The 26,150-nt window shown below is 55.7% G+C and overlaps 2 protein-coding genes and 1 pseudogene across 5 annotated transcripts; 2 read left to right on the top strand and 1 right to left on the bottom strand.

Annotated features, from left to right (window-relative positions):
• Positions 1-45: 45 nt before the first annotated feature.
• KISS1 (KiSS-1 metastasis suppressor) lies at positions 46-7,330 on the top strand. Of its 3 annotated transcripts, none has more exons than XM_045536102.1 (3): positions 46-884; positions 4,858-4,979; positions 6,969-7,330. In XM_045536102.1, exons 2-3 carry the CDS (start codon positions 4,877-4,879, stop codon positions 7,274-7,276), a joined length of 411 nt encoding a protein of 136 aa, XP_045392058.1. In that variant the 5' UTR covers positions 46-884; positions 4,858-4,876; the 3' UTR covers positions 7,277-7,330. The 3 variants fall into 3 exon arrangements, 2 of the variants coding, with proteins under 2 accessions (XP_045392058.1, XP_045392057.1); XM_045536101.1 differs by lacking the exon at positions 46-884 and adding an exon at positions 923-1,414; XR_006731048.1 differs by lacking the exon at positions 46-884 and adding an exon at positions 5,062-6,868 and having other exon boundaries at positions 4,890-4,979; positions 6,969-7,043.
• A 2,347-nt stretch (positions 7,331-9,677) lies between these two features.
• On the bottom strand, positions 9,678-10,225 carry LOC123627104 (annotated as a pseudogene).
• A 6,079-nt stretch (positions 10,226-16,304) lies between these two features.
• REN (renin) lies at positions 16,305-25,658 on the top strand. Of its 2 annotated transcripts, none has more exons than XM_045536115.1 (9): positions 16,305-16,435; positions 18,562-18,712; positions 19,248-19,371; positions 19,985-20,103; positions 21,088-21,284; positions 23,635-23,754; positions 24,163-24,307; positions 24,561-24,659; positions 25,300-25,658. In XM_045536115.1, the coding sequence occupies exons 1-9, from the start codon at positions 16,338-16,340 to the stop codon at positions 25,459-25,461; spliced, it is 1,215 nt and encodes a 404-aa protein (XP_045392071.1). In that variant the 5' UTR covers positions 16,305-16,337; the 3' UTR covers positions 25,462-25,658. The 2 variants fall into 2 exon arrangements, with proteins under 2 accessions (XP_045392071.1, XP_045392070.1); XM_045536114.1 differs by having other exon boundaries at positions 16,307-16,435; positions 18,556-18,712.
• The last annotated feature ends 492 nt before the right edge of the window (positions 25,659-26,150 follow it).

The following is a 26,150-nucleotide window of genomic DNA, read 5'->3' as shown; positions in this document are numbered from 1 at the left end:
AGTGGGTGTCTCCAGCCCGTTAAGTCCACCCCCCGCCTCCGGGCAGGCCACACACACGTCATTGCACGTGGCGAAGCTGTGGTCTATGAGGGGTCGGTCCTGTTCTCGCAGGCCATCACTTTTATCCCGGTGTTCAATAGTCCTGATGAGTGCCACAATACGTCTGCCAGCCCCTGTCAGCGGTGAGCGCTAGCCCAGTGGCGGGTATTGCTCCTACGCGCTGTCGGAGGGCTGCCCAACCGTTAGGCGATTGTCCTGCACAGAGCACCAACCAGGTAGCGCTTGTGCTGGGGGAACTTCCTGTGCGGGGAGCCCCTGCCTTCAGAGACCCCCCAGTCTGATAGAAGAAATGGTCCCTGTCTTGGGGATCCCCTTGTCCAAGGGTAAAGGGAGTTCTTGCAGGCTCAAGGAGACTCGACTCACGTGCAAAGCATGCATTTATTAACAGCAAATACCTGCTGAGGGCTCTCTCTGCACGTACGAGGGGAAGGAGGGCCTGTCCCTGCTCTCAAGGAGCTGTACCCAAGCAGTCACAAAACAGCATGGTGGCGGTTGCCATGGGACAACGGGGCGGGGCCCCAGGTGCAGCCTCTCTGGATGTGCGGAACTCACCTGTCTGCCTCCCCCGCCCCGCACTTCCCAGGTATATCTATTTCATTCTCCTTCCTTAGAGCTGCTGCGTACATACCTGTCTCGCCCATCTGACCATGTTATGTCACATTCATCCCAAAACCCTGTGCTGAGCACGCGCTCAGTAACTGAGGGAAGAAGGGAAGAAGGAAAGAAGGACGGAAAAAGGAGGGAACCCCCACCCTTCCCGCCAGTCGCAGGACACAGAGTGGGAGCTGACCTGGTTTTCTCTCGGAGTGGGCCGCGGGTGGGGGGTGAGCAGCCCCCCAAGCCAGCCTGTGCCCTTCTCCTCTCCCCTTCATGTCCTTACCGTGGCCGCTTCAGACTGGGTGTGCCCGCGGCTCTGGGTTCACACTGACACCCTCCCTCACACACACTCCTCAAGCAGCCCCTTTCCACGTTGTTTGGGGAGAAGGGGTCTCCAGCTGAGGGGGTGTGGGTGGGAAAAGGGTGGCAGAGGATGGAAGGAACCAGTGAGAACTGGAAAGCCAGCCCCGGACAGCTTCTGTCGGGGAGGAGGCCAGCTGCAGCCAGGAGAGCCGGGGGCGGAGGCAGCAGGCAGGGTGCCCTCCCGGGAGGGTCGAGGGGGAGGGAGAGCAGGCAGAGGTGGGCTCACACTTGGAGACGTCACCCTGGCTCTATAAAAGGGGATGTGATCAGGGAGCTGCTGAGAGGGAGCCCAGGAGCCCGGCTTCCCTCCCTCTGGGTGTTCAGCCACCCAGGTAGTCTCGTCACCTCAGAGACCCTGCCGAGCTCCCACCCGGGCCAGGACCACCGAGCCAAGGTAGGTGCACTGTGCGTCCACCCTCGGGGAGGGGTCTGCCCTGACCCGGGGCCCCCAGAGCGGGAGCAGGGAATTCCTTCCAAGACTGACAGATGCACCAGACAGGCAAAGGGGGCTGGGTTGGGGACCCTGATCTTTCCTGATGACCAGCTCGGCCAGATTATTCTGGGATGCCTGGGCAAATGCACTGACTTGCACTGTATTTGTGAAGCTAGGACTCGGGGCATCCCAAGGGCTCTTTCTTACTATAGAAGGAATGAAAACAATAAATAAACTCTCTGTGGCTGCGAATGGAGGCCACAGAAGGCTTTAGGGGGAACTGGGGAACCCCTCAGGGTTCATGGGCTCACCGGGGCTCCTCTGAGCAATTTCCCCAAATTGTGAATGGGAACTACGAGCCTACCTACACACCCTACACTAAGTGCCGCCCTAAGAACCAGGGGCCACCCCACTTCAAAAGCTTTCCAGGCATGCCTGGACTGTGTCATCCACCAGATACAAACCCCCCCAGAGTGCGGGGAACCACGAAAACCATCCACAGCAGGGCAGCCGCTCATGGCCCCTGGATGCTGACAGTTCTCGTGGGCTGGGCAGTGCACTAGGAATTGAGGGAATCTGTGTGTATGTGTGTGTGTGGTGTGTATGTGCATCTGCATGTGTATATGGGGGGTGTGTGGTGTGTATGTGTATATATGTATGCATATATATGTGGTGTGTGTTATGTGGGGGGTTTATATGTATTTATATGTATGTATATGTGTGTGGTGTGTGTTGTATGTATGTGTCTCATGCAGAGGGGTGTGTGTGGTCTGTGTGTATATGTATGTGTACATGGTGTATGTTGTATGTGTTTGTGTATATGACATGTGTGTGTATATGTGGTGTGTGTTGTATGTGTTCATGTGTGTGGTGTATGTGGAAGTGTGTGTGGTGTGTGTACGTGTGCCTGTGCAGTGTGTGTGTGCTGGAGACAGGCAGAGTCCCCCATGGCACACATGGCAAGTGCCATCCACCATGGGGAGGAGGCCCTGCAGGGGAGGTGGCGTGGGAAGGAGCAGCTGCCCTCCCTGCCCACCCCCTGCCTGCTCTCCGCCCCCCACGCTCCCCAGCCTGCTTCTGCAAGGGCAGCCGGGACGCTCCGCCTGAAATGCATGTCTGCACACACCCCTGTCTGGCTCAGCCCGCTCCAGGATGAAGCCCTGCGTGGGCTCCACCCTCTTGTCTGGCTGGAGGGCCTGAGGTTCCCTCCACACCCAGCCCCAGCACCCGGCACCAAGCCCGTGCCACCCCTGCTGCTGCGCACGCCTTCTGAGAACCTTTCTTCATCTGGTCAGCTCACGCTCAGAAACAGCCCAGGCACCCCCTCTCTGAGGGAAACCTGCCTTGACCCTCCAGGTCGGGCTCCCCCAGGCTCCCAGAGCCCCAAGTATTCACGTGCAGCCAGTGTGCCATTTATGGTGTTATTTTGAAATGGTCTGTTTATAGGTCAATTTCTTGTACTAGACTTGAGATCTCAGGGGGCAGCAACCCTGTGTCTTAGCGTACCTGTGCACCCCCAGCACCCAGCACAGCCCCAGCACCTAGTCAGTGCTCGGGCAATGATTTCCAAACCCACCTGGACCCTGTGCATCTTCGGTCTGAAATGCTGCCACGCTGTTCTCTTTAATGGATGGATCCCGCCCTCTATGCTTTCTATTCCATGCCCTGGCCCTGGGCCTACAGCAGGTGCAGACGGCTGCGGTCACAGAATCAATGTCTGCAAGGACAAGTAACCATCTGAGCAGGCAGCTGGAAGCCAATCTGATCCAGTCCTCTCACTTCACAGACAGCCCTGTGAGGCCTGGAGGCGGAGTGGGGGTGTCGGGTGGGGTGACTTGCTCACGTCACAGGGAACAAGGGCAGAGCTGGAGCCAGAGTAGAGTATTCTGAGCCGTTTCAGGATTCCTACTCTTTACTCCCTGGCCGAGTCCTGGGGGTGGTGGGGGGTAAAGTGGGGAGAGGGAGGGGGCGAGAGCAGAGGGATGCAAGGGCCCAAGCAGCCATTAGGAGCCTGTGGGCACAATGACACTCCCACCTGCCCCTTGCCCATGGAGAGGGGCTGCAGACTGTATGCTGGGCCAGGACAACCTTTTGTTCAACCTGCCGTGCCCCTGCCTCCCCAGAAGTCTGTCTTTAACACACAGACTGACACATTGGAAAAAAAATTTCTTTCCCTGGGGCCATGGTGTTTTATTAAAACAAAACGATCTTTCCTGTTATTTTTAATTGTTTTCTGTGGATGAGTTATGTGCAACACAATCCACATTTTTAGAATTAAATTGTCAATATTCATTGTAACAATAAGAACATCAACAAGTAAGATTTGCATGAAACAATTGCAGGGTTTTGCTTCACGAGCCCCCCGGGGTCAAAACTAGCCTGAGTCAAATACAACTCACAGGGCAGTCAATGTGTTAATCGTGTTTGCTGGGCTATCTCTAAGTGTCTGATGACTTTTTCAAAGAGAAATTGCACTTGGGAGCCGGAATAGGTGGGGGGGTGGGGGCAGGGAGCATGGGGGGAGGGAAAGGGGCTGTGTGAAGGGTCAGGGCACGCAGCCTCCCCCCCCCCCGCAACAGCTGAAATGATGAGGCCAATTCAATCCACGGCCTCTCGGAGCCACAGAGAATAGACTATGAAGACAATTGACCTGATAAATCAGGGAAAGGTTTTTCTCTTCCCTGAATTATAGGCAATAAGACAATTTAATGACGGTCTTTAAGGCTGTGAGGGGCTACGAGAGAGAGCAAGATAATTGCCTCTTTCTGCCTTTTTTCTTAGAACAGGAAAAGAATTAAGTTTCTATTACGGCAGGAAGGGACAGGGCCAGATTGAAGAAGGCACGCTCTCCTGGGAAGCCTGGGACACAGAAAGTCGTGGATGTGGGCAGAACCCAGCACGCAGGGAAGAGTGCCTGCTCCCAGGCTCCAGAGACAATGTTGGCACCTCAGTCCTCCATGTAGCACCTGAAGTCCTTGCCCCACTTCCCCCCTCCCCAGTCACTCCCACACGCTGCATCGCAACCCTGCCTTTCTCCAACATTCCTCTCAAGCAAACCTGAGATTCAAAACCGTGGCCATTGGCCAACCTGAACAGTCCTACCCCTTTCACCAAATTGGATCTTTCCTTCCTAACCTTACTGGCCTCACCTCCTCTAGGAAGCCCTCCTGGATGATCCCCACCTAGCATGAATTCAGCTTTGACTACACGGTGCAAGCGGTCTCCATCCCATTTCCCTGATGTATTTGTTTAGATTATCTCTCCACTGGGGGCCTCCAGGGGTGGGGGCTGCCTCCTCTCTCTCACACTTTCACACTGGGCTCTGGCCCCAGCATCCAGCCCAGATCCTGTGCCTGACCTAGTCTTCGTTCCCTCTCTCTGTCTCGGCCTCGGGACACTTCTAGGACCCGTCTGCTCACCAGGATGAACTGCTTGGTTTCTTGGCACCTACTGCTTTTCCTCTGTGCCACCTCCTTGGCGGATCCATTGGAAAAGGCGGCACCTGTGGAGAATCCTAGACCCACAGGTACGCACTGTCTGTGAAGAGGGGTGGGAGGGAGCAAGTGAGTTGTTGCAGAACGAGATTTACCATATTTTCCTGACTACAGCTAGAGTACTGACATGAGTTCAACACTGCCTTTGGTGGACACCTGAGACTGGCACACATGCAACTCATTGAAGGCTCCCACTAACCCTGCAAGCCAGCCATGCTTGCCTCTGCCACGGGCATCCGTCTGCTCACCTGGATTTAAATGCTTGTTAGCCACCAGGCTGCTTCCTGGTTTTCTCACACGGTGTTCTCTGCCCTGTGCCAAATTCCTCTCTGTGCAGATGTTGGCAAGGAACGTAACACGCAACTTTCTTTTATCAGTGACCTCAGATCCTTTATGGGGAATTTGAAAAAAAAAAAAAAAAAAAGAACCTAAACAAAAGGATCTGTCAACCTTAGCAGTTCACTGGGGAACTGATGAGCTGGAGAATCTGAGGCCCAAACAGGGGGAAAGACTCCCCCGGAGTCACTCAAACACCGCAGAAACCCGGCAGGCGTGAGAGCGCCCCAAGAGCGTGTCTGTTGGGTGGCACGAGCTAGAGCAGTGCGAGTCCCCCTGTCAGGGGCTGTGGGTGTGAACACTTCGTGGTGTCGGCTGTCTGGACAAACATAGCTCAGCCTCTCTGCAGCTCAGCTCCTCTAGCTGTGGGGCTCAGGGCATCCTCTCTACACATTTGGTAACATTGTACATCCCATAAGACAGCCGAGAGCCCAGAGAGCCCAGCCCCAGGGGTCCTTTGCCAAGAGTGTCTTCTTTCCTGGGATCAGGCGTTTTTCTGGGTGAGGGAGGATGCTCCAGAGAATAACCCCACCACTGCCCAGGGACACTAAACTGTTGGCTCTTTCTGGCAAAAGGTTTTAGGTAAGGCCACAAGCAGTCGCCGGAGCAGCTATCCTTCTGCTGGTTTAGTGGGCGTAACGGGGAAGGAATCCTCCCTCCCATCCCAGCCAGGCCCTGGGCAAGGTGGGAGGAGCCTCCTAGGCAGATTGTCTTTATCTCCGGACTCTGTCCACACTCCTCTTCTCCAAAGCGCGCCAGGGCCTTGAGGAGCAGGGCTCAAAGCCAGCTTGAGTCCCTGACACACACCCACGCACACCCACTCACACACCAGGCCTCATTGCCACTAATCTCTTGCTACAACTGGCGAGGGTCATTGTCTACTCAACTGTTGCCCTATTTTACTCCCCAAAGTAGAGTGAACTTACTGAGCCTTGTATGTGAAGTGCCTTCCAAATTAGCCTTGTTAACCCCTACTGTGAAGGAGAGAAATTATACCTGGAGTGGGGAAGGGGAGCCGGTTAAGGCGACCTAGATAATTTCTGTTCTTTCTTTTTTCCAGGTCCTACGCTCAGCTGAGTAATTTGTTATTCATTGAGTCTTTCTGTAGCTTATTAGGGGGTCACAATTATTGTTATCAGAGACCAGGGTTGGATCATAGGTGGGTGGGAGTAGAATGAATTTGGCTTTTTTGATTTCTGTTACTACACATTTTTCATAAGCATTTACTGAGGCCCCACTATGCGCCAGCCACCGTTTCGAGCACTCTGAAAGATTCCGAGGTGAAGGAGCGTGTCCCCACCCACCCCAAGGAGCTCCCAGTCCAGCGGGAGCCTGATGCTGCCAACGGCGGAGCCGGGCAGTGGGCGCAGCAGGGGGCCAGAGCCCAGCGTCCAGCAAGCACCATGGTCTTCCTCATTCCCAAGCTCTACCCTGTATGTTTCCTAAAAGGAACTCATTTAATATAAAAGTTACTTAAGATAATTCCGGCAAACTTTCGAAATCAAAGCTAGAGGGAAGCGCAAACGGCCTAACCACACAAGCTGAGACCATGGTGGTTCTGCATGGAGCGCTGAGCTTCCTAGAGGTCAGGGGAAGAAAGGGAAGCGTAGCTCGGGGATGTGGGTGGGTGTTCCCAAGCCACCTTTCCTGGGCCCCGTCTCATCTCCCTGTGCTCTCTGTCCTAGGCCAGCGGCTGCGACCCCAGGCCCTCCCGGCCCCCTGGGAGCAGAGCGCGCGGTGCGCGGAGAGGAGGCCCGCGGCCGCCGCCCTGAGCCCTCGCGGGGCCCCGCTGTGCCCGCCGCCTGAGAGCTCCGCGGGGCCCCAGCGGCCCGGCCCGTGCGCCCCCCGCAGCCGCCTGATCCCCGCGCCCCGGGGCGCGGTGCTGGTGCAGCGGGAGAAGGACCTGTCTGCCTACAACTGGAACTCCTTCGGCCTGCGCTACGGCAAGCGGCAGGCCGCCCCGGGGGGCCGAGGGCGCAGGTGGCGCCAATGAACCTCAAACCCGGGACGACGGGCCGGAGCGCGCGAGACTGGGGCGGGGGTACGGGGCGCGCGGAGGGGGCTCTGGAGCGTCTGGCCTGAGGCAATAAAGAAATGCTGCCAGCGCACGACGTGCGGTTTGTGGCTACTTTTTGCAAGAGATGGTTCCCCTGCTCCGCTCAGTTGGCTAGCCAGCCGGGTTTTCAGCTGCCTCCGGGGTCAAGGTCAGTGCTTCTTAAATTAGATGTGATGAAGGAACAGGTTGTTCCCCAATCTATTGCAGATCAATACTTTAAAAAAATACAGCTAAAATGGATCATTGAAGATCTGAAAATTTTAAAAACAACTGAAGAGGGCCGGTTGCGGTGGCTCACACCTGTAATGCCAGCACTCTGGGAGGAGGAGACAGGTCACTGGAAGTCAGGAGTTCGAGACCGGCCTGAGGAAGAGTGAGAGCCCCACCCTCCGCGCCCCCCCACACCCCCCACCTCCCTCTCCACTAAAAATAGAAAAGATCAGCCGGGCGACTAAAAATAGAAAAAAAAATTAGCGGGAGTGGTGGCGCATGCCTGTAGTCCCAGCTACTCGGGAGGCTGAGGCAGGAGGATCGCTTGAGCCCAGGAGTCTGAGGTTGCTGTGAGCGAGGCTGACGCCACGGCACTCTAGCCCCGGCAATAGAATGAGACTCTGTCTCAAAAAACAAAAGAAAACACCAACTAAAGAGAAGCCCAAATTGGATGCTGCTTGGATGTTTCAGCAATAGCAAACTTCTATAAAAATTTCTGAAGCCATCCTCTGAATTCCTAAACCTAACCTCTCTGAGGCTGGGTAACATTTTGCCAAGGGGCATGGGCTACCCCACAGTAGCACTGGGTGGGGCGAGTGGTGGCGGACAATTAAGCACCTTCCCCTTTCCCAGGGACGTTATCAGCCAGGTGGACAGTCTGATCTGCAAGATGATGCCAACCACTGCCCTGTCCACCGGCCCCACAGGCAGACCTCTGCCGGGCCTTGGCCCCAAGGCGCTAAAGTGCAAGGGGCATCGACAGTGGACGAGGCCATTCACCTTCCCCCAGGGAGGCCCAGGATGGCACTTTACATGTGTCACTTCCCTTCATCCTCGTAACCACCTGGGGAGGTGGACGTTTATCATCCCCGGCTTTACAGGCAGAACTCTAGTTCAGAAAGATGAATAAGTCACTCAAGGCACACAGCCAAGCACGTGGCAAGCTGACGCTCTCCTGACACCGGGGTCTGTCTCCCCTCTGCATTGTCATGCCCCTCTGAGATGGCAGGGTTTCCTTCCATCTGAGTCATATCAAGAAAGGACAGTCCCCCTCACAGGGACTTGGGGGTCCAACAGCTGAAAGAAGAGACACGGCGGGAAGGTATGGAGTTTGTCAGTAGGGAAACCCCAGGAAATCCACTTTCCTACCCACCAGAAAACCCAGCCCTATTTGACACCCTCGGGGTACCCCTCTCCTGCTTGGCCTAGGGCGAAAATGTTCTTTTCCAGAGGGATAGTGGGACCTCCCCCCATACTGTGAGGCGTCAGGGTGTTCCACCCATTACAGAACCAGACTCCACAGGACGGAGGCAGAGCTGTGTTGCTATGGCAATGAGCTAGGCTGCCATGGGAACATGACAACCTGCCCCCCCTTCTCTACCCTTGAAACCGCCCTCCAGGCTCTGAAATTATCAATACCGCTGTGAGCTCATGTCATAGCACGTCATGACAGCGTGTAATGTTGTTTGGAAGGGCATTTTATCCCCAAACACCCTGGGGTGTGTCTCTGTACCCCTAGGAGAGGAATCGTAAACTCGGTACCTATTCTGTGAAGGGAGCCCTGGAACCAGTCCTTGCTCTGACGAAGTCTGTGGGTAGGAAAAGGCTGGTGAGTCCCTGGCTCTTAGCCAGCCCAATTGTTACAAAATGTCCTGTGACTCCATTTACCCTTCCTCAGAGCCTTAAGTATGGGCAGAGGGGAGGGGCGCATGTGTGTGTTCAGCGTATGTGTATACTGGAAGGTTCAGGGGACTGAGACGTGTCCTCCGGTGTAGGAAGCAGGCCTGTGTGTGTGAGGGTATATGCGAGAGGGGTAAACACGAGAAACCACACGCATGTTCACATGCATGTGCTTGTGTGTGGTGTGGGTCCCTCTAACCACATTTCAGGCCTTGCCAGTGCTCACTGCAACTCAGGTGCCCCCCAAATCTCTCTTGTGGCCAGAATTTATAAGGTTATAGAAAAACAAAAAATGGAAAAGGGCAATGAAGAATTTAATGAAAAGCAAAAAATTACTCATGAAAGGAAATGTAATCATGATGGGCAGTGAGCAGTGATTTAATTATGATTAATACAAATCCTGAGTTTTGACTTTTTTTGTTTGTTTCTTTTCAGATCATTTATTTCACTAGTTCTTTTTCTTACTTGCCAGACTGTCCAAAATTTCAATGTTGCCTTTTCTACCTTTAGAACTGAGAAGGTTAATGTTGTCTCTGTTGACTTCACAAGGGATGCTGTCATTGTCATCCTCGGATTCCGTACACTCTTCTGAGCTGTCCTCTTCTTTTTAATCCAACTGGCTCATCTCAAACAAGGCCACATCCATTTGCGTAACTTTTCCAAGAGTCCCGTCAATGTTTGCAATATTGACATAACCAGGTGGTGCGGCTGCCATTTCTCTTCCTAGCTTTTCATTGCCTGGGCCATCTGTGGGACAAATGTCTGCACTGGGACAAATGTCTGCACTTGGTCCAATAAGGGACTCCTCTGTATTGGAACTGTTTGGGGAGTGGAGGTGTTTCTGGAATTAGGCTGGGAGTTGATGAGCGACCTGTTCCATGTGGCTCTGTGGCTGTCACTCCCCACTGATAGCAGTTCCTTGGACACCCCACGGCAAGACCCTGTTGCTGTCCCTGTATCTATTGCAATGGTCCTGAATAAAGTCTTCCTTACCATGCTTTGACAAGTGGCGTTGGATAATGTTTCTTTAATAGTACAACCCCTTTCCCTAACAGCCACCCCCACCTATGCTATGCTTCTGCTGGTGACACTCAGCACACAAACCCCTAGCACCCTCCCATCGGGACCACCACTCTTCCATCATGCATCCCCTACCCCAACCCGCTGAGCTGCTGCGCTGCCACACCCACCCCTGGAAAAGGGACCTCCTAGCTGGAGCTTTTTTGATAACAAAACAGACCTCTGATGCCACTGGAGAAAAACAGTTTTCTATGTTTCTAGCTTTCATGCCTCAAGGTATGGTGTCTCTTCCCACCACACTGGGTGCATCTCAGTTCAGAAACACCCTTGGACCAAGCTGTCCCGCCAAGCCACCGGCCCCCTTGCCAATCCTCTCCTCCCTCAGGCCCCTGTGACTCCCAAGACCTGTGCAAACTGCCTTCAATTTTCCTGGGTGACCACTTGAACACGCCTCGGGTTAGGATCACCCCAACCCTGGGGCTGAACTCCTGTTCCTTTAAGGTCCCCAGAACAAACAGCTCTCAGAAATGAGAAAGATGCTGATTTCTCCCCACCCCAGTGCCCGCCCCTCGCCCAGAGCTCTTGAGTAATCATCCTTCGGAGGGGCCACCCACACAAGGCAGCCCTGCGCAGTTACGAAACTCCAGTCTGGGCCTTCCTTTCCCTCTCAAGGCCCCAACTGCTCATCTCTGCCGAGCTCAGTTGCCATCTGATGGAAAAATTCCTCCAGAGACAGCCGGGGCCCTCCAGGGACGGGGAGAGAGCAGGGAGCAGGAAGGGGGACAGGCGGGAGCAAGATGTGGCCACCTGGCTCTCATCGCCTGCTCCCCCATCTGCTTTCTGGGGACGGAAGCGGGGCTGGCGCAGACACGGTGAGCTCCCCAGCGCTGGGCTTCCCTGAGTCCAGTTTCTACCTCTTCTCCACCTTCCCCTGTGCAGGCAAGAGTTTTCCACTAAACTACTGATGCCGGGAATACATCCCTGCAGGTTTCAGAGCTGCACGAACCAGACCCCTCGTGCTACCAGCCTTCTTCCCCCGACCCCCGACTCCCCTGGCCACCCCAGCCTCAGGCTCAATGCCTGAATCTCCTCGGGGTCATTGTCACGGAGAGTGGGATTGGGGGCTGTTTTTAGAGAAACCCTAAGCACCACTTGTCTCCGGAGATCCCCCCAGCCCCTGGGAGCCCCCAGGCTACACACCCAGCGTGGGATCTCGGAAAAGATGAGAGCCGAGCTCTGGCTGGATTTACGCTTCCGCTGGCTGGTTCTCACGTCCCGGCTCTGCCCCACTGGGAAAGGGCAGGGGCCACAGAACCCTCTGTCCCACCCGCTCCACCTCCCGGACCCGAGGTGACGCAGCCGGGGCCACGCGTGGCATCCCAGGCAGCCTCATGAGAACAGCCGGACCCCTGCGCTGACGGGGCTCGGGAGATGACCTGATAAGGGTCCCCACAGCCTCCGCTCTGCAGCCCCAGCCCGGGACACCAGCAGGCCCAGCTCAGAGGGGAAGACCGGCCCCCTGGAGGTTCTGCCGCGCCTTCTGGATCATTCCCACCCTCACAGCAGAAACGTGAGAGTAGCAGGCCAGGCCACTTGAAACGCCAGAGCTGGAGGGGTCCCAGGTCAGCCTGGCCCTCTGAGCACCCGGCCTCAGCGGGACTGTCCCAGGGCAAGGAGTTCGCCACCTCCCGGGCAGTCTTCACCCTGTGGCCGGGCAGGATGGGCCGCAGGACAGTTCCTGCTTAGAATGGAACCAGAGCCAGAACCTTCCTCCCTGACACTCTCGGGCTGCAGCTCTGCCCCGTGGGCCACACAGAATAGGGCTGGCTCTGCTCCCCGTGGACGGTCCCACAAGGGCCTCACGATGCCCTGCGGCTCCTCTCCTCCAGCCAAGCCTCCCCAGGGTCCTTGACCGACCCTCAGGACGTGGTCTCAGGACCCCGCTCCTTCCAGCCCTGCTCGGCTGTGCTGCCCATTTCTAGCCTCGGGATCCCCTTTCCAGCTGCCCCTCCCAGCTTCTGTGCTGGAGTAGAGACCACAAGACGCAAAGGAGAGACCGTTCCTTCTGGACCCTGCCACCCTCTTAGAAGTTGGTTTCCTTGCCTCGCCTCTGGCCTCCAGACTGTCACAAGCATCCTGCTCTCAACCAGCCCCTGACCGTCCAGCTTTGTGGTCCAGCTGTTCCCACCAGCCCCGCTGTGGTCCTCTGCTTTCTCCCTGTCAGCCATCCTGTCCTGCCTTGACTTCGCCCCTATCTCCACCTTACACGCCACAGCTTATCATTCAGTAACATTTTTGCTGAGACCCTAAATTCCTTTGTCCCTCATTTCTGATCACCCAGCCCTGCATGGAGCCAGCCACACACTCTCTCTGCAGCTGTACCCGAATAGCCGAGTGCGTGCTGGTGGTAGGGGTCTGAGAGCCAGGCACACCGGCTTGCTATAAAGTCATGGTCTGCAGGCATTAAATGTCTTCGGTCCTCGCAGAAATTCTCTTGGTTTCCCTGGAAAGCTTCTTCCCCCTTTCCATAATTATTCCAGACCTTCTCCATTTTCCCCATGCCTCCACACCCCCTCCCAGCCCCAACTGTCAGCTGAGGTCCTTGCTTCCTGCTCGTCAGAGAAGATAACAGCCACCAGATAGGAAGTCCCTCAGCTTCCAACACCAAGCAAATACAATGACACACGCCCTGCCTCCCCCTCTCCTGCCCCCAGCTTATCCCATGCCGTGTGCTGCCACCCTCTCGGGAATCTTCCTGTGCTGATGAGGAATTCCTCTCCACTGAGTCCTTTCTATGCCTTTAAATATATGCAATTCTGTCCCATCATTAAAAGGGGTGGGGAGAAGAATAAGAAGAAAAAGGAGGAGGAGGAGGAGGAGAAGGAGGAGAGAGGGAACAGGGAGGAAGGAAAACAGAGAAAACCCTTTGCTTGGTCCTCACTCTCCTCCCTATGCCTCCTTCTTTATAGCCCAACTTCTCAAAATAGCTGCCTGTATTTTATTGTTTCTATCTCCTTACTTTCTCTCTTAATCTATTTAGGCTGCTATAAAAAAATACCATAAACTGGGTAGCTTATAAACAACAGAAATTTGTCTCCCACATTCTGGAGGCTGAGAAGTCCAAGATCAAGGTGGCAGCAGACCCTGTGTCTGGTTCACAGACGGTGCCCTCTCGCCATGCCCTCGCAGGGTGGAAGGACAAGAGCGCTCCCTCGGGCCCTTTTATGATCCCATTCACGAGGGCTCTGCCTTCATAACTCAGTCACCCCCCAGTAGGCTCCATCACATTGGGGGCTGGGATTTCAACATATGAATTTGGGAAGGACACAAATGTTCACACCATAGCACCATAGCACATTCTTCACCTGCCTGCTGTCTACCTTCTCCATGGCTAATTCCATTTATACTTGTGGCATTAACTACCGATCGCAAATAACACATCGATCTTTTATCCGGGTCTATATACGCACCTGCCGTTTGCTATCGGCCCTGGGATGTCTCAGAAGAGGCGCATACTCAACAGGTCCTCAAACTCATGGTCTTCCCAACCTTCTTCCCCTTCTGGAATCCTGGTTCCCTCCCACTGCACTCTGTGTGTCCTGAGTCCTCCAAAAAACACCCCCTCCCTCAATCTCTACGTCCAGTCTCTCACCAAGTCCTGCAGATTTTACTTCCTAAATCTCTCTCAAGTCCATCCAATCTTCTCTGTCTTCACCACGCCCGCTTACCCTGTCCAAGCTAGTTCTAGTGCCATGACCCCATGACTGAGATACGCCACACTATTCGGACCCATCCCAAGCCCTTGCCAGTCCACGCTGTAGCCAGAATGTCTTTGCAAAACACATCTAATTACATCAGTCCCTGCTTAACCCGTCAGCGGCTTCCCATGGCTCTCAGGGTAAACAGGGAACTTCTCACCTTTAATAACTTTTATGGTTTGACACTCAGCTAGGTAATGGGTTTGGGTCATGCCACCTACACTTACAGTCTGACTCTGCCACTTATTGCCAGTGTGACTCAGGGCAAGTTACCTTCTGAGTCCTCTTGTATCTCAGTGGCATCATCTCTGAAAAAGGGTTATAATGGTACCGACTCATACGGTTATTGTGAGAATTAAATGCATTAAACACCTAGAGTGGTGCCTGGCACACGGTAAGCTCTCTGTAAGTGCTGGCTCTCACCAACCCCCTGCCTCCCAGCCGCTTCTCTCACCCAAGTCCCTCTCATCTCTCTGTCCACAGGGCCTTTGCACGTGCTGTTACATTGGGACTCTATTTCTTTCTCTCTCCAGCCGTGCATGGCCTATGCAGCCTTCAGATCACAAGGCAAGTGTAACTTCCTTGGGGAAACCTTCCTGGAGTTCTCTGACTGGCTCTTGTCACCAGCACTCTTTTACATTGATGTGTGATGATAACAATCGCTCTCTCCCACAAGACTGGGGGCGCCACAAACAAGAGCAGAAATTGTGTATTTGTCACTGATGTAACTGCAGCCTCTAACAGAGCCCCTGACATATAATAAAGGCTCAGTGAATATTAGCTAATGGATGAAAGAGGATTGAAAGAGCACCTGAGGCGGACGTGGGTGCTTAACAAATGTTAATTCCACCTGATGAGGCCCCCCACCGTGAGGGATCTGAAACGTTTGCCCCGTCCTCAAATAATTCTCTCACTTCCAAACACAGTGCCTGAAGATTCAGCACTACAGCCGTCACTTGGGGAGGACCTTATCATCTCTGAGGTGGAAACACATTAACTAGCCAAGCTCTAGCCACAGAGATTAGCTCCTCCCATTGTTTTTACTGCCTGGGCTGGTGCAGACAGCAGCCCCTGAAGGCGCAGAGCTTAGAATGCTGGAGTGTCTGAGCATGAAGCCACCTTAGGGGCCACCCAGCCACCTGCTTCACTGTACAGATTTGGAAACTGAGAGCCAAAGAGGAGAAGAGAGGGGTCCAGCGTCACCCAGTAAGTTCATGGTGGCGTGAAGACTAGAATGCTGACAGCCAGCCCAGGGCTCTTAGCGTTGCCCATTGCAGTTCACTAGTTCACTCATCTGGCAGCTATCAAGGATCACAGTGGGGGCAGCTGGGGCCAGTGCTCTCAGAGAAGGGTTGTGGCTGTGCTGTGGGATCCCACAGCAGAACACAGTCAATTCTAGGCTGAGTCAGGGCTGGCTCCATGGAGGAGGTGGGGATATTTGAGGTGGACCCTGAAAAATAATCAGGGAGAAACGAGGGTAGTGCGTCCTGGACTGAGTAGATAGCACCCACCCTGGGATTTAGGAGCCAGGAGTATGTTTGGGGAGCTGCCCCAGCCTGCTTGTAAAGCTGCAGGGAAAAGCGTAAAAGGCAGAGATGTGGGGCCCACGAGGGAGCTAGGGCCGAGTAGAAAGAGGAAGATGAGCTGGAAGAGCAGCTGCCCCACCTGTCTTCTGCAGAAGCCTCCCCAGACCCTAAGGACCACCCTTCCCTCCCACCATTACTAGATCAGCTGAGGATGGGCAACCCCCCACCACCACCATTTCCCTGCTTCCAGAGGATTAGACCAGGTGCAGCTTCTCCTGCCAAGGAACAAGCCAGGAAGATTCACCCATGTTCCAGATGGGAAAAGTGGGATGTAGCCTGGGGAAGCCGGTTGGCCCAAAGCCAAGGTTAACACAGAGGAGGGAGCTCCAAGGGCACGGGGGCTGGGGTCTGGGCTGGGGGTTGGAAACCCAGGTTCTACGCCTGTCCTGGCCCTGACCCTGTCCCTAAGCTGTGCTGTTTCTCAGCCCTTGTCTGCCCCGGGGGGTCGCAGGGCCAGGCCAGACAGAGGGCTGCTGGCGTCACTGGGCGCAGGGTTGCTTTCCCACAGCTCTTGTTCCTCCAGCCCCTCTGCTCCACATCCGGAAACCTGGCTACCCTTCACCCACCTAGCTCGGTCCCACGAGTGGGATTTATTGCTGGCTGCCCCGCCATCTGCCCCAGGGTAATAAATCAGGGCAGGGCAGAATTGCAAGCATCCCACTATGGAGTGTATAAAAGGAGAAGGGCTCAGGGAGCCACCAGGCTTCCGTGGATCCCAGAGAGAGCCCCGGACTGAGGGGAAGCATGGACCGATGGAGCAGAATGCCTCGCTGGGGACTCCTGCTGGTGCTCTGGGGCTCCTGCACCCTCGGTCTCCCCACAGACACCAACGCCTTCAGACGGTAACTAACTCGGGCAGGGGGTGGTGTCATCCAGTCCTCACAACCAACTGGGCAGGGAGGTATGGGAAGTGTCTTGCCCAATGTCACATGGCCAGTCAATAAGTGGCACTAGTCAGGCCTGCCCAGAGCTCTGCGGGGGGCTCCGAGACGATTAAGACAAGCCCTTTGCCTCCGAGGAGCTCACACCCTAACTATTCAGAAGAGTGCGCGGTGCAGTTAACTCTACCAGGCAACAGCGCGATACAGTGATGATTAAATGCGAGGCTTACAGAGTCGGATTGTCTTGGTTTAAATCTTGCTTCACTAGCACAACAAACTAGCTCTGGAATTGTGGGCAACTAAGTTAACCTCTCCAAGTCTCAGTGTACCATTTTTAAAACAGGGATAATAACAGTACCCACTCGATAGAGCTGCTCTGAAGATTCGATGAGACAATGCGTAGACTGCCTGAGCTTGATGTGGGGCACACAGAGAACCCACGGGGCGCTATGGGTAGCACAGGCAGGGGGCATTTCTACAAGTGTTAAAGCAGTGGTCCCCAACCTTTCTGGCACCAGGGACTGGTTTTATGGAAGACATTTTTCCATGGACCAGGGATGAGGGGGTGGGATGTCGTGGGTGGCGGGGCACGGTGTGAAGCTCAGACGGTGATGTGTGGCCCATTTCCTAACAGGCCACAGACTGGTAATGGGCCGAGGCCCAGAGGTTGGGGACAGTGGTGTTAAAGGAGAGGATTCAGGCAGCCCACAGCAGGGAGGAGAAAGCCCCGACATCCATCAGGCACAGGGCCCTGCGAGAACAGCAATTCATTAAGACCGGAGAAGGGGAGGATGCTGAGGGAGGACCAGCAGCTGAGATGCAGAGGGAATCTTCATGTGTCTGGGAAAGTCTATTGCAAAGTTAATCTGGGCTGCCATCCTGTGACCCACTGGCCAACAGCTAGAGACATCTTCCCCCTGGCTTGGGCAAACAGCCTTTATGTTGGGACCCAGGGGACCCTACATGGGACACAGGGGCAGACACACGCTCTGAGTACCTGCCCCATCATTTCTGAGTCACCTTCATGCCTGTGAGCCCTTATTTGCTCATGTATAGAATGGGATAAGGACAGCTAGCTTGCAGAGCTGTCACAAGGCTTGCATGGCGTACCTACAGCGTTGGGCACGCATTCAGTAGCAGTTCAGTGCACTCTGAGTTTCCTAGGTCTCTTCTTAATTCTGCCTCCCAAAGGTGGTGGATGGGAAGGCGTCCGGACGAGAAGCCAAAGGACCGGGCCTTAGGCCCAAGACACACCTTCCCGAGGACCAGGAGCACGGGCACTCTGGAGATGCCGGCATCTCTCCCCGCCCAACCCGGTGCAAGCAGCCCCGGCTGGACACGCCCCTGCCCCACCCCCAGCCCGGAGACCCCCGCAGGCTGCTGTGGGCATCTGCTGCCACCTACAGGCCGCACGTGATACTGCCTCCCCCACTCCCCAGCCTCCATCCTGAAAGGCCGTGATGCTCGTTGTCTTGTGTCTCCAGTACGGAGATTTTGTCTAATCAAAATCAGGCGACAGAAGGAGGTTAGTTTAGGGTTATTTAATACCAGTGCAGGTGACTCATCTAAACTGATCTTTTTTTGTTTTTTGAGACACAGTCTCACTCTGTTGCCTGGGCTAGAGTATCGTGGCGTCAGTCTAGCTCACAGCAACCTCCAACTCCTGGGCTCAAGCGGTCCTCCTGCCTCAGCCTCCCGAGTAGCTGGGACTACAGGCATGCGCCACCATGCCCAGCTAATTTTTTCTATATATTTTTAACTGTCCAGATCATTTCTTTCTATTTTTAGTAGAGACAGGGTCTCGTTCTTGCTTAGGCTGGTCTTGAACTCCTGACCTCAAGTGATCCTCCCACCTCGGCCTCCCAGAGTGCTAGGATTATAGGCGTGAGCAACCGTGCCCGGCCTAAACTGATCTTTACGAGAGGTGACTCCTATAAATTCTCCAGAGGCCCCAGGGCACAGGGTGATTCCCGGTACTGGGCTAAGGTTAGGGGGAGTTGTACTAAAAGGGGGTCCCTCGGGGACTCCACCAATATTGTGGGGGAGTGCAGGACTGTTCTGTTTTTTCTTCCTCCACTCTGGGCCAGGATCTTCCTCAAGAAAATGCCCTCAGTCCGGGAAAGCCTGAAGGAGCGAGGGGTGGATGTGGCCAGGCTGAGTGCAGAGTGGAGCCGGTTCCCGGGGAGGGTCTCCTTCGGCAACAGCTCGTCCCCCGTGGTCCTCACCAACTACCTGGACGTGAGTGCCGGGCGTGGCCCCTCACCCCGCCTTACCTCCTTTCTCTCACGGACCTGGGGGTTTCTTTGCTGCGAGGCCCACTCTTTCCATGCTTGTTTGACTGAGGAGGTGAGGAGCACTCTAGCACCCTAGAAAATTCCCATTTGACAGCTGGAAAGCCTGAGGCACAAAGGGCAGGAAGAAACTTAGGGGCCAGTCAGAGGCAGGGTGAGCTTGGGAACTCAGCCCAGGCTTCGAGCCAGGCGCCACTGGTGGGTGGGAAGGGGTGTGTGACTCAGGAGGGGGTTTCGACCTGGCCTGGCAAGGCCTGACTGCTTCCTGCACCAGTGGACCCCCGAGGGTCGGGAAGGGTGTCTCACTGAGCCTCCCCTTGCTGGGGTGCCAGCCTCCCCCCATCCCTGCAAGAAAATGGGAACCCAGAGAGGCTGCAGGATCTGCCTAATCGCACCCTGAGAGCCAAGGGTGGGGCGAGGAAAGACCCCAAGACGCAAGGCTCCCTGAGCCCCTCCACCCCCTCTTTCTTCTTGCCCCACAGACCCAGTACTACGGCGAGATTGGCATTGGCACCCCACCCCAGACCTTCAAAGTCATCTTTGACACGGGTTCGGCCAACCTCTGGGTGCCCTCCACCAAGTGCAGCCCTCTCTACACTGCTTGTGGTGAGACCCCGGGCCTGTGGCACCTCTCCCCAAGCCCTGCCCTGCCACCCTTGGGCATCCCTGCCCCGCGGCCAGCTAACTCCCTCCGGCCACCAAGTGAGCAACTTCCTCTCCGCCCCTGTGCCGCTGCCCCTGAGAGGAGGGAGAGGAAGGTGTCTCCCGGTTTCCTGATACGGTCACCGAGGTAAAAAGGTGAGCTCCAGGAGCCCCCTGGCCACCCGGAAGGCCATTGCTATGACTTTCTTAGATTGAGACAGAACTGAATTCTCCAACCCAGCCCTGGCACACGGGCTCTTCCATCCCTGGTCTTAGTCAACCACATCTTCTGAGCACTTCCTCTGTGCCGAGAATCTTCTCAGTGTTGTTAGCAATTACTTTAAAATGCTTCACTTGAGACAAAATTCTCAGAGGTATGGGCACAAGAGAGGGGCCCAAGAAACACAGTCATTGATGGTGAAACACATTTTCCAAGCCCCCAACCCCAGGGCCACCTCATCCCTGCACCTAAGCTAAGTCCTCCAACCACACTAGCTATACCCACAATGCACCCTGCCTCCGGGTCCCCATGCCTGGGCCACTCTTGGACAGACCTGAACCTTTGTCCTTCTGCCAGAGATTCACAGCCTCTACGACTCCTCGGAATCCTCCAGCTACATGGAGAACGGGACGGAATTCACCATCCACTATGGATCAGGGAAGGTCAAAGGATTTCTCAGCCAGGACGTTGTAACTGTAAGTGGGGCTGCCCCAGGCCACCTGACTCCTGCCCCCTTCTGTCCCCAGGCCTCTCCTTCCCCTGAAGGGCCCACACTTGGGGGAGGTGCACCCCAGCCCATCTTGGAGCCTTGGCAGTTGAGGAACACCCTGCTCTGCTACGTTCAGCTGGGGCTGCAGAGCTGCAGAACTGTGGTGGGCAAACCTGAGTCTCTGACTCCCAGTAGGTGACTTATGGAGGCTTTTGCATCTGACTTGCATGTCGGGCTTGTCCTGGGCCCCACAGCCTGCAGTCACAAACTGTCTGAGGTCACCAGCTCCGACTGGGCTCCTAACCACATCCTAGACTGAAACCCAGACTCAATAAGAGTCAGGGACATTGTTGACATTATGATTAGCATTAGTTTTAGGGTTAGGCATAGGTCTTAAGGTCTTGAGGCATAGGTCTTAAGGTCAAGTTGAGGTTGAGTTTTGGATTAGGGTCAGGGCCTGGTTTTCTTTTTTCATGTGGCCAGTGTCTGATCCCTTCCCCATTCCTGGAGTTTCTCAGCCCCTGCTCCATCAGAGTTGGGGCGGGTCACACGGAACCTGAGAAGAAATCCCCACCCCATGCCTATGAATTCAGGTCAAAAGGAGCAGGAAGGTCAAGCCCGGCTGTGCCAAAGGAATCCTTAGCCCGTTATGAGGGTGGGGGCTGAGACCCAGTCCTGCTGGACATGACAGCTGGGCCACTAGGGAGGGGGGACAGGAGTGCTCAGCATCTTTTCTATTGCTGTGTGGCAGGGCCACCTTCTCAGCCCCTGCCCTTCCCCTTCCTCATCAACCCCAGCTCTCTCGGGCCCCATGACATGAGACGTGTGCTGGGAGAGAGGGGGTTGTGCAGGGTTGGTGACATACTCCTACCCTAATTGCCGTGTCCTGGAGCATGTGTGTCCCTGGGGCTCCCAGTGTGGAGCCCAGACCAGACCCCAGCTAGGTCTCCTCTGCTCCTTCCTCCTGCAGGTGGGCGGACTCACGGTGACACAGACATTTGGAGAAGTCACGGAGCTGCCTCTGATACCCTTCATGCTGGCCAAGTTTGATGGGGTTCTGGGCATGGGCTTCCCTGCTCAGGCCGTCGGCGGGGTCACCCCTGTCTTTGACCACATCCTGTCCCAAGGGGTGCTAAAAGAGGACGTCTTCTCTGTCTACTACAGCAGGTGGGGCCTGGGCCCCCAGGGGCCAAGGTGGGTGGGTGGGGGGTGATGGTGGAAGAGCTGGGGGAGCGGAAGGAGGGTCTGGGCCAGAATCATGATGACCAGGTGGTCATCCGTCAATATCTGGACCTGCACCAGCCAATATGGATGCCACCACTGAAATTTAAATTAGTCGAAATTAACTAAAATTTAAAATTCAGCTACTCAGTTGCACTAGCCACATGTCAAGTGCTCAGTAGCCACAGCAGCTAGTGACTACGGACAGTCTTGGGCAGAGCAGACAGAAAACATTCCCAAGTGGGGGGCGGTGATGGGAAATAAGGCATTGCTGTGACCCCGAGACCCCCCCTGGGAGGGCCTTGGCTCCGCCCACACAGAGACAGCCGCTGCCCTCACTCCTCAGCTCCTGCGTTTGTTACCTGCTCACTCAGCGGTTCGGTAAGTGCCACGTGCCACGCACTGTGGTAGGCGCTGGGGACAGCAGTGAACACCGTGCACAAGACAGCGTCCCTACCCTTCCGTCCTCACAGAGCTTACAGTCTAGCAGGGGAGACAAGAAATACGGCAGCGTGATGAGCGTCACAGGCACGCAGCGAGCACCGTGCTGAAAACCGTGAACGAATTTTCAATGCTAGGCTGAGTTTATATGCGGTTCCGCCAGCCTTGAGGAAGCTGTTGTCAGCTCCTGAGTAGGGTTGGGACCTGCTCCAAGCTGCTGGGTTCAGCGAGATGGTATGAGCCGGAGACAAGAGGTCGTAGGGGTGAGAACACAGGGCCAGCGGCAGTGAGAGTGGAGGGAAGGGTTAGAGTCCGGAAAAACCTCAGAGGCAAAATGGAGAGGAGTCTCAGGTTTGGGGACAGAACGGGAGGAGGCACTGAGAAAAGGCCACCCATTGGTGGCTCTGCAGTCAGGGGTAGTCCAGGGAAGAGCTGTTTTAGAGGAAGCAGGGATAAGGCCAGATGGCAGGCAGTTAAAAGGTGGATGCGGGGGTCAGGAAGTAGAGGTCATGAAACGTAGACTGCCTGGGAAATTAAATTTGACAGGGGAGGGAATGGGGACTGGCGTAGGGGGTGAGATCCAGAAGCAAGGAAGGGAAGGGTGGGTGTTTTTAAATGCGAGAGGATGCTTGAGCAAGGCTTGTAGGTGGAGGAAGAAGCCAATGGAAAGCAAGAGATTAGAAATGTGGAAAGAGGAGAAGCTAAATGCACGCACGCGAGCCTGCAGGCTATGGAAGGGCTGCGGTTCCAGCAAACAGGAAGAAGGCCGGCTTTGCTGAGGAGAGGCCTGTCTGCTCCTTTACCCTGGGATGGAAAGGAAGGAACACGCAGAGAGATCCTGACTGGTGGGAGAGGGGCTGAAGGGAACTTGTGCTGGCACACACATACACGCTCTGAATTTGTAAAAACACAAGGAATTTACAGTTGCACAAAACGACGTGTGCACACCTACACACGCCCACACACATGTGCATGTACACACGCCTCTGCTTTGAATTCTGGAAAACCACATCACAGGCAATGCACACTCTGGAAACCAGCCCTTTGGTAGCCCCTGAGCTGAGGGAGGCACTGTGCACAGGGGAAGAGAGGAGGGTGAGGGCAATCAGCTCAGGCTGGGCACCAGGAGCCCGGGCTCCAGGCCCTACTCGTCCAGTCATGGCCTGGGTGACTTCAGTCAAGTGACTTCACCTCTAGGAGACTCCATTGCCTGAAGGGTAAAAAGAATGCATAACAGCCACGCTGGGGAGGCTCCGGTGAAATGAGGGCTTCCTTTCTGCTGTTTCGCTTTCTTTGCAGAAATTCCAAGTAAGGAGACAAAACCCTTCACATGGCCCTGACCCTCCAGTACTCCCTCAGCACCTGACCTAGAATCACACGTCACCTGCCCCAAACTCATGTCAGCAGGCCCAGACTCCACTGGATGCTGAAGTTCTCTGCCCCTCCTTCCTGCTGTCTCCGTGCCAGCCCCTCACCCCCACCCAGCAGCCTCCCCAGAGTCCCCCCCATGCACCTGCTCAACCAGCAGCAACCCAAACGCAAGTGAAGGGCGCCAGTTTGCATCTTGTTTGCATCTACTCACTGTCCTTGTACCTGTTCCTTTTCTGTGACTTCTCTGGGGATGTGTTTTGGGCGCAGCTGGACTACTCTGGAAAACCTGGTTAGGCTTGGGGAGGGTGGCAAGAAAGGCGGAGAAGCGGTATGTTCTGTGTGCTTCATAGTGACAGCTCCGAGCCTTGCTGTCTGTCCCACCTTCCTCTACCCAACCCTGCACCCTTGCCCAGCATCCCCTTGTTGCTTGAGTTGCTGGTCTTGGAGGTTATGGGTCTCCAAGAGCTTCTGATCTTTCCTTTAGGAATTCCCACTTCCTGGGGGGAGAGATCGTGCTGGGAGGCAGCGACCCCCAGTACTACCAAGGGAATTTCCACTACGTGAGCATCAGCAAGACTGGCTCTTGGCAGATCAAAATGAAGGGGTCAGGAATCCTCAACCTCCCCGTGCTCCACAAATGCCGCTGCCACCGGGGGAGGGGTGGGTGGGGAAGGGGCAGGTTTACCATCCCACCCCCTCTCCAAATGCAGCCGCTTCTTAAGGTATGGCCAGCCACCATTTGCTCTCTACCTGCTCTGTCCAGGCTGGGGAACACCAAGACATGAGGAACAGAGGGCGAGGGGGCCTAGGGACAGGCGGTGGAGGGTCACTAAGCCGTGGGCTGGGGGAGGGGACAGCACCTTCCCTCCGCCACTCACTGCCTCACCCCTCCTCCAATGCATCACGGGCCCCCAGCATGGCCTGCAGCCACCCGCCCTCCCTCAGGAAAGACACGCAGCCTAGAGGTGCCCCTTCAGCCTCTGTCTGTCTGGCTGGCTGCGGCCTCCCCCAGGGTGTCTGTGAGGTCGGCCACCCTGCTCTGCCAGGAGGGCTGTACGGCAGCAGTGGACACAGGCGCATCCTACATCTCGGGTCCCACCGGGTCCCTGCGGCTGCTCATGGAGGCGCTGGGGGCCCAGGAGCTGAGCACGGATGAGGTAAGAAGCCGAGGGGGGAGGCTGGGCATGGGGGCAGCACAACTGGTCCACCCCCAAGTCCCCCCAGGCAGCATCAAGTCCCAAACGAAGCCATTTCAGGCCTTCCCCTGCCGCCCCTCACACGCTCCACACGTGTGGCTGGTCCCCCACGGAGGGAGGGCCCTGTGCCCTCTCTAGCAGCTGCCCACAGCACGGGGCTCCTTGTCTGCGGAGAGGTTTCCCACACTCCAAAAGGCTCGCTTTATCCCCCCAGTATGTCGTGAACTGTCACCAGGTGCCCACACTCCCCGACATCTCCTTCCACCTGGGAGGCAGAGCCTACACGCTCACCAGTGCGGACTATGTACTACAGGTGAGGCTGGGGTCGGCCCGCGGCGGCAGGGAGGAAGGGTGGGCAGGGGCCCTCGAAGGGCAACAAGTTATAACACACAAGTTGCCAGTTAGGCCAGTGGTGCTCAACTTGGCTACATGTGTCACCTGGAGAGCTTTTAAAAACCCCAGTACCCAGGCCACATGCCATACCTATTAAATCAGCACCTCTAGGAGGGGCACTTTCGCCTCACTTTCCCCAGGTGATTCCAATGTGCTGCCAAGTTTGTGATCTCGGTGCTTGTCCCTCATCTCCATTTTCTCATCAAATGCTCCCAGTGATCTTAGGCTCCTATATTCTTATCCTCTTTTCATAATCAATAGGCTCGGAGAAGTTAAATAGCTTGTCTAGGATCAGAAGCTAAGCTAGACTGTAAGCTCCTAGAGGCAGCACAGCGCCCGACGTGTTGTCTGGCTGGCGTCTAGCATGGTGCCCACGCCCAGGAGGGGTGCGATCCATGAGGGGTTAAGGCAGCCAAGATGCGATGGAGGCCCAGCGGGGCTGGGGGCCAGATGGCAGGGGGGAGAGGTGAACATTGCTGGAGACAGCTGCTGGGGTCAGGCAAGGCGGAGGGAGGATGGTCATGTGCTGGGGGTGCAGAAACCGTCTCCCTTCCTGCCAGGACCCCTACAGTAAGGATGATCTGTGCACACTGGCCCTCCACGGCCTGGACATCCCACCCCCCACTGGGCCCATCTGGGTCCTGGGCGCCAGCTTCATCCGCAAGTTCTATACAGAGTTTGATCGGCATAACAATCGCATTGGCTTCGCCTTGGCCCGCTGAGGCCCTCTGCTGCCCAGGCGGGCCCTGTCCTCGGCCCTAGCCTAGATCAGGAGCACCCTCTGGGATCCCCTTCTGCCTGGACTTATGCCCCCACACGGGGACACTGGGTGTGGGGCTCCTGCTGGACGCTTGCCCTGCCCCCTGCACCAGTCCTTCCCTGCTTTGAGGACAATCAGAATAAAGACTTCATGTTCACAGCCTGTTGTGTCTGGGTTCACTGGTGTTTGGAACAGAGGGAGGGGCAGCTGCATGGTCATGTGTGCACAGGAATGTGACACAGACTGACAACTGACACATTCACTCCACGCACAGGTTCTTGCAGGGATGATGCCATGCATCTGCTGTCAACAGGGCTCAGGTGGAGTTGTCTACACAACCAAGGGTGGGACGTTTGCAGAGAGCCAGCACCAAGCCCCCCAGGGGCCAAGGCTAATGCTGTGGCAGTAGACTGGGTCGGAAAGGTGCTCATGCTCAGGGAAACCAGTTCTGAGCTCAGGCTCCGCGCTGCTGAGCTAGCGAGCCCTGCCTTTTGTGCCCTGCAAAACACCCTCAGCTCTGCTTCCATCCACGCAGACGCCCCAGCCCTGGCCCACGTGGCCATTTCCACAGGCAGGCCACGGCACCATCACCTAAAGACGGAACACCAGAGATCCTGGCAATTCTTCCTGGGGAAACTGAGGCCCAGAGGA

Source organism: Lemur catta, chromosome 23 (assembly GCF_020740605.2).
Source record: "Lemur catta isolate mLemCat1 chromosome 23, mLemCat1.pri, whole genome shotgun sequence".
Classification (NCBI taxonomy): domain Eukaryota; kingdom Metazoa; phylum Chordata; class Mammalia; order Primates; family Lemuridae; genus Lemur; species Lemur catta.
The sequence above is the reverse complement of the archived record's forward strand: the minus strand, read 5'-3'. Positions and strand labels throughout refer to the sequence as shown.

What these genes read in the sequence shown, in the direction of transcription:
- REN (XM_045536114.1), top strand. Translation starts at nt 16,338, where the DNA reads ATGGACCGATGGAGCAGAATGCCTCGCTGGGGACTCCTGCTGGTGCTC. An exon ending in TCCTCACCAACTACCTGGAC is followed by an intron (nt 18,713 to 19,247) that starts GTGAGTGCCGGG and finishes CTTGCCCCACAG; the next exon opens with ACCCAGTACTACGGCGAGAT. An exon ending in TGGCAGATCAAAATGAAGGG is followed by an intron (nt 23,755 to 24,162) that starts GTCAGGAATCCT and finishes GGCCTCCCCCAG; the next exon opens with GGTGTCTGTGAGGTCGGCCA.
- KISS1 (XM_045536102.1), top strand. Translation starts at nt 4,877, where the DNA reads ATGAACTGCTTGGTTTCTTGGCACCTACTGCTTTTCCTCTGTGCCACC. An exon ending in GGAGAATCCTAGACCCACAG is followed by an intron (nt 4,980 to 6,968) that starts GTACGCACTGTC and finishes TCTCTGTCCTAG; the next exon opens with GCCAGCGGCTGCGACCCCAG.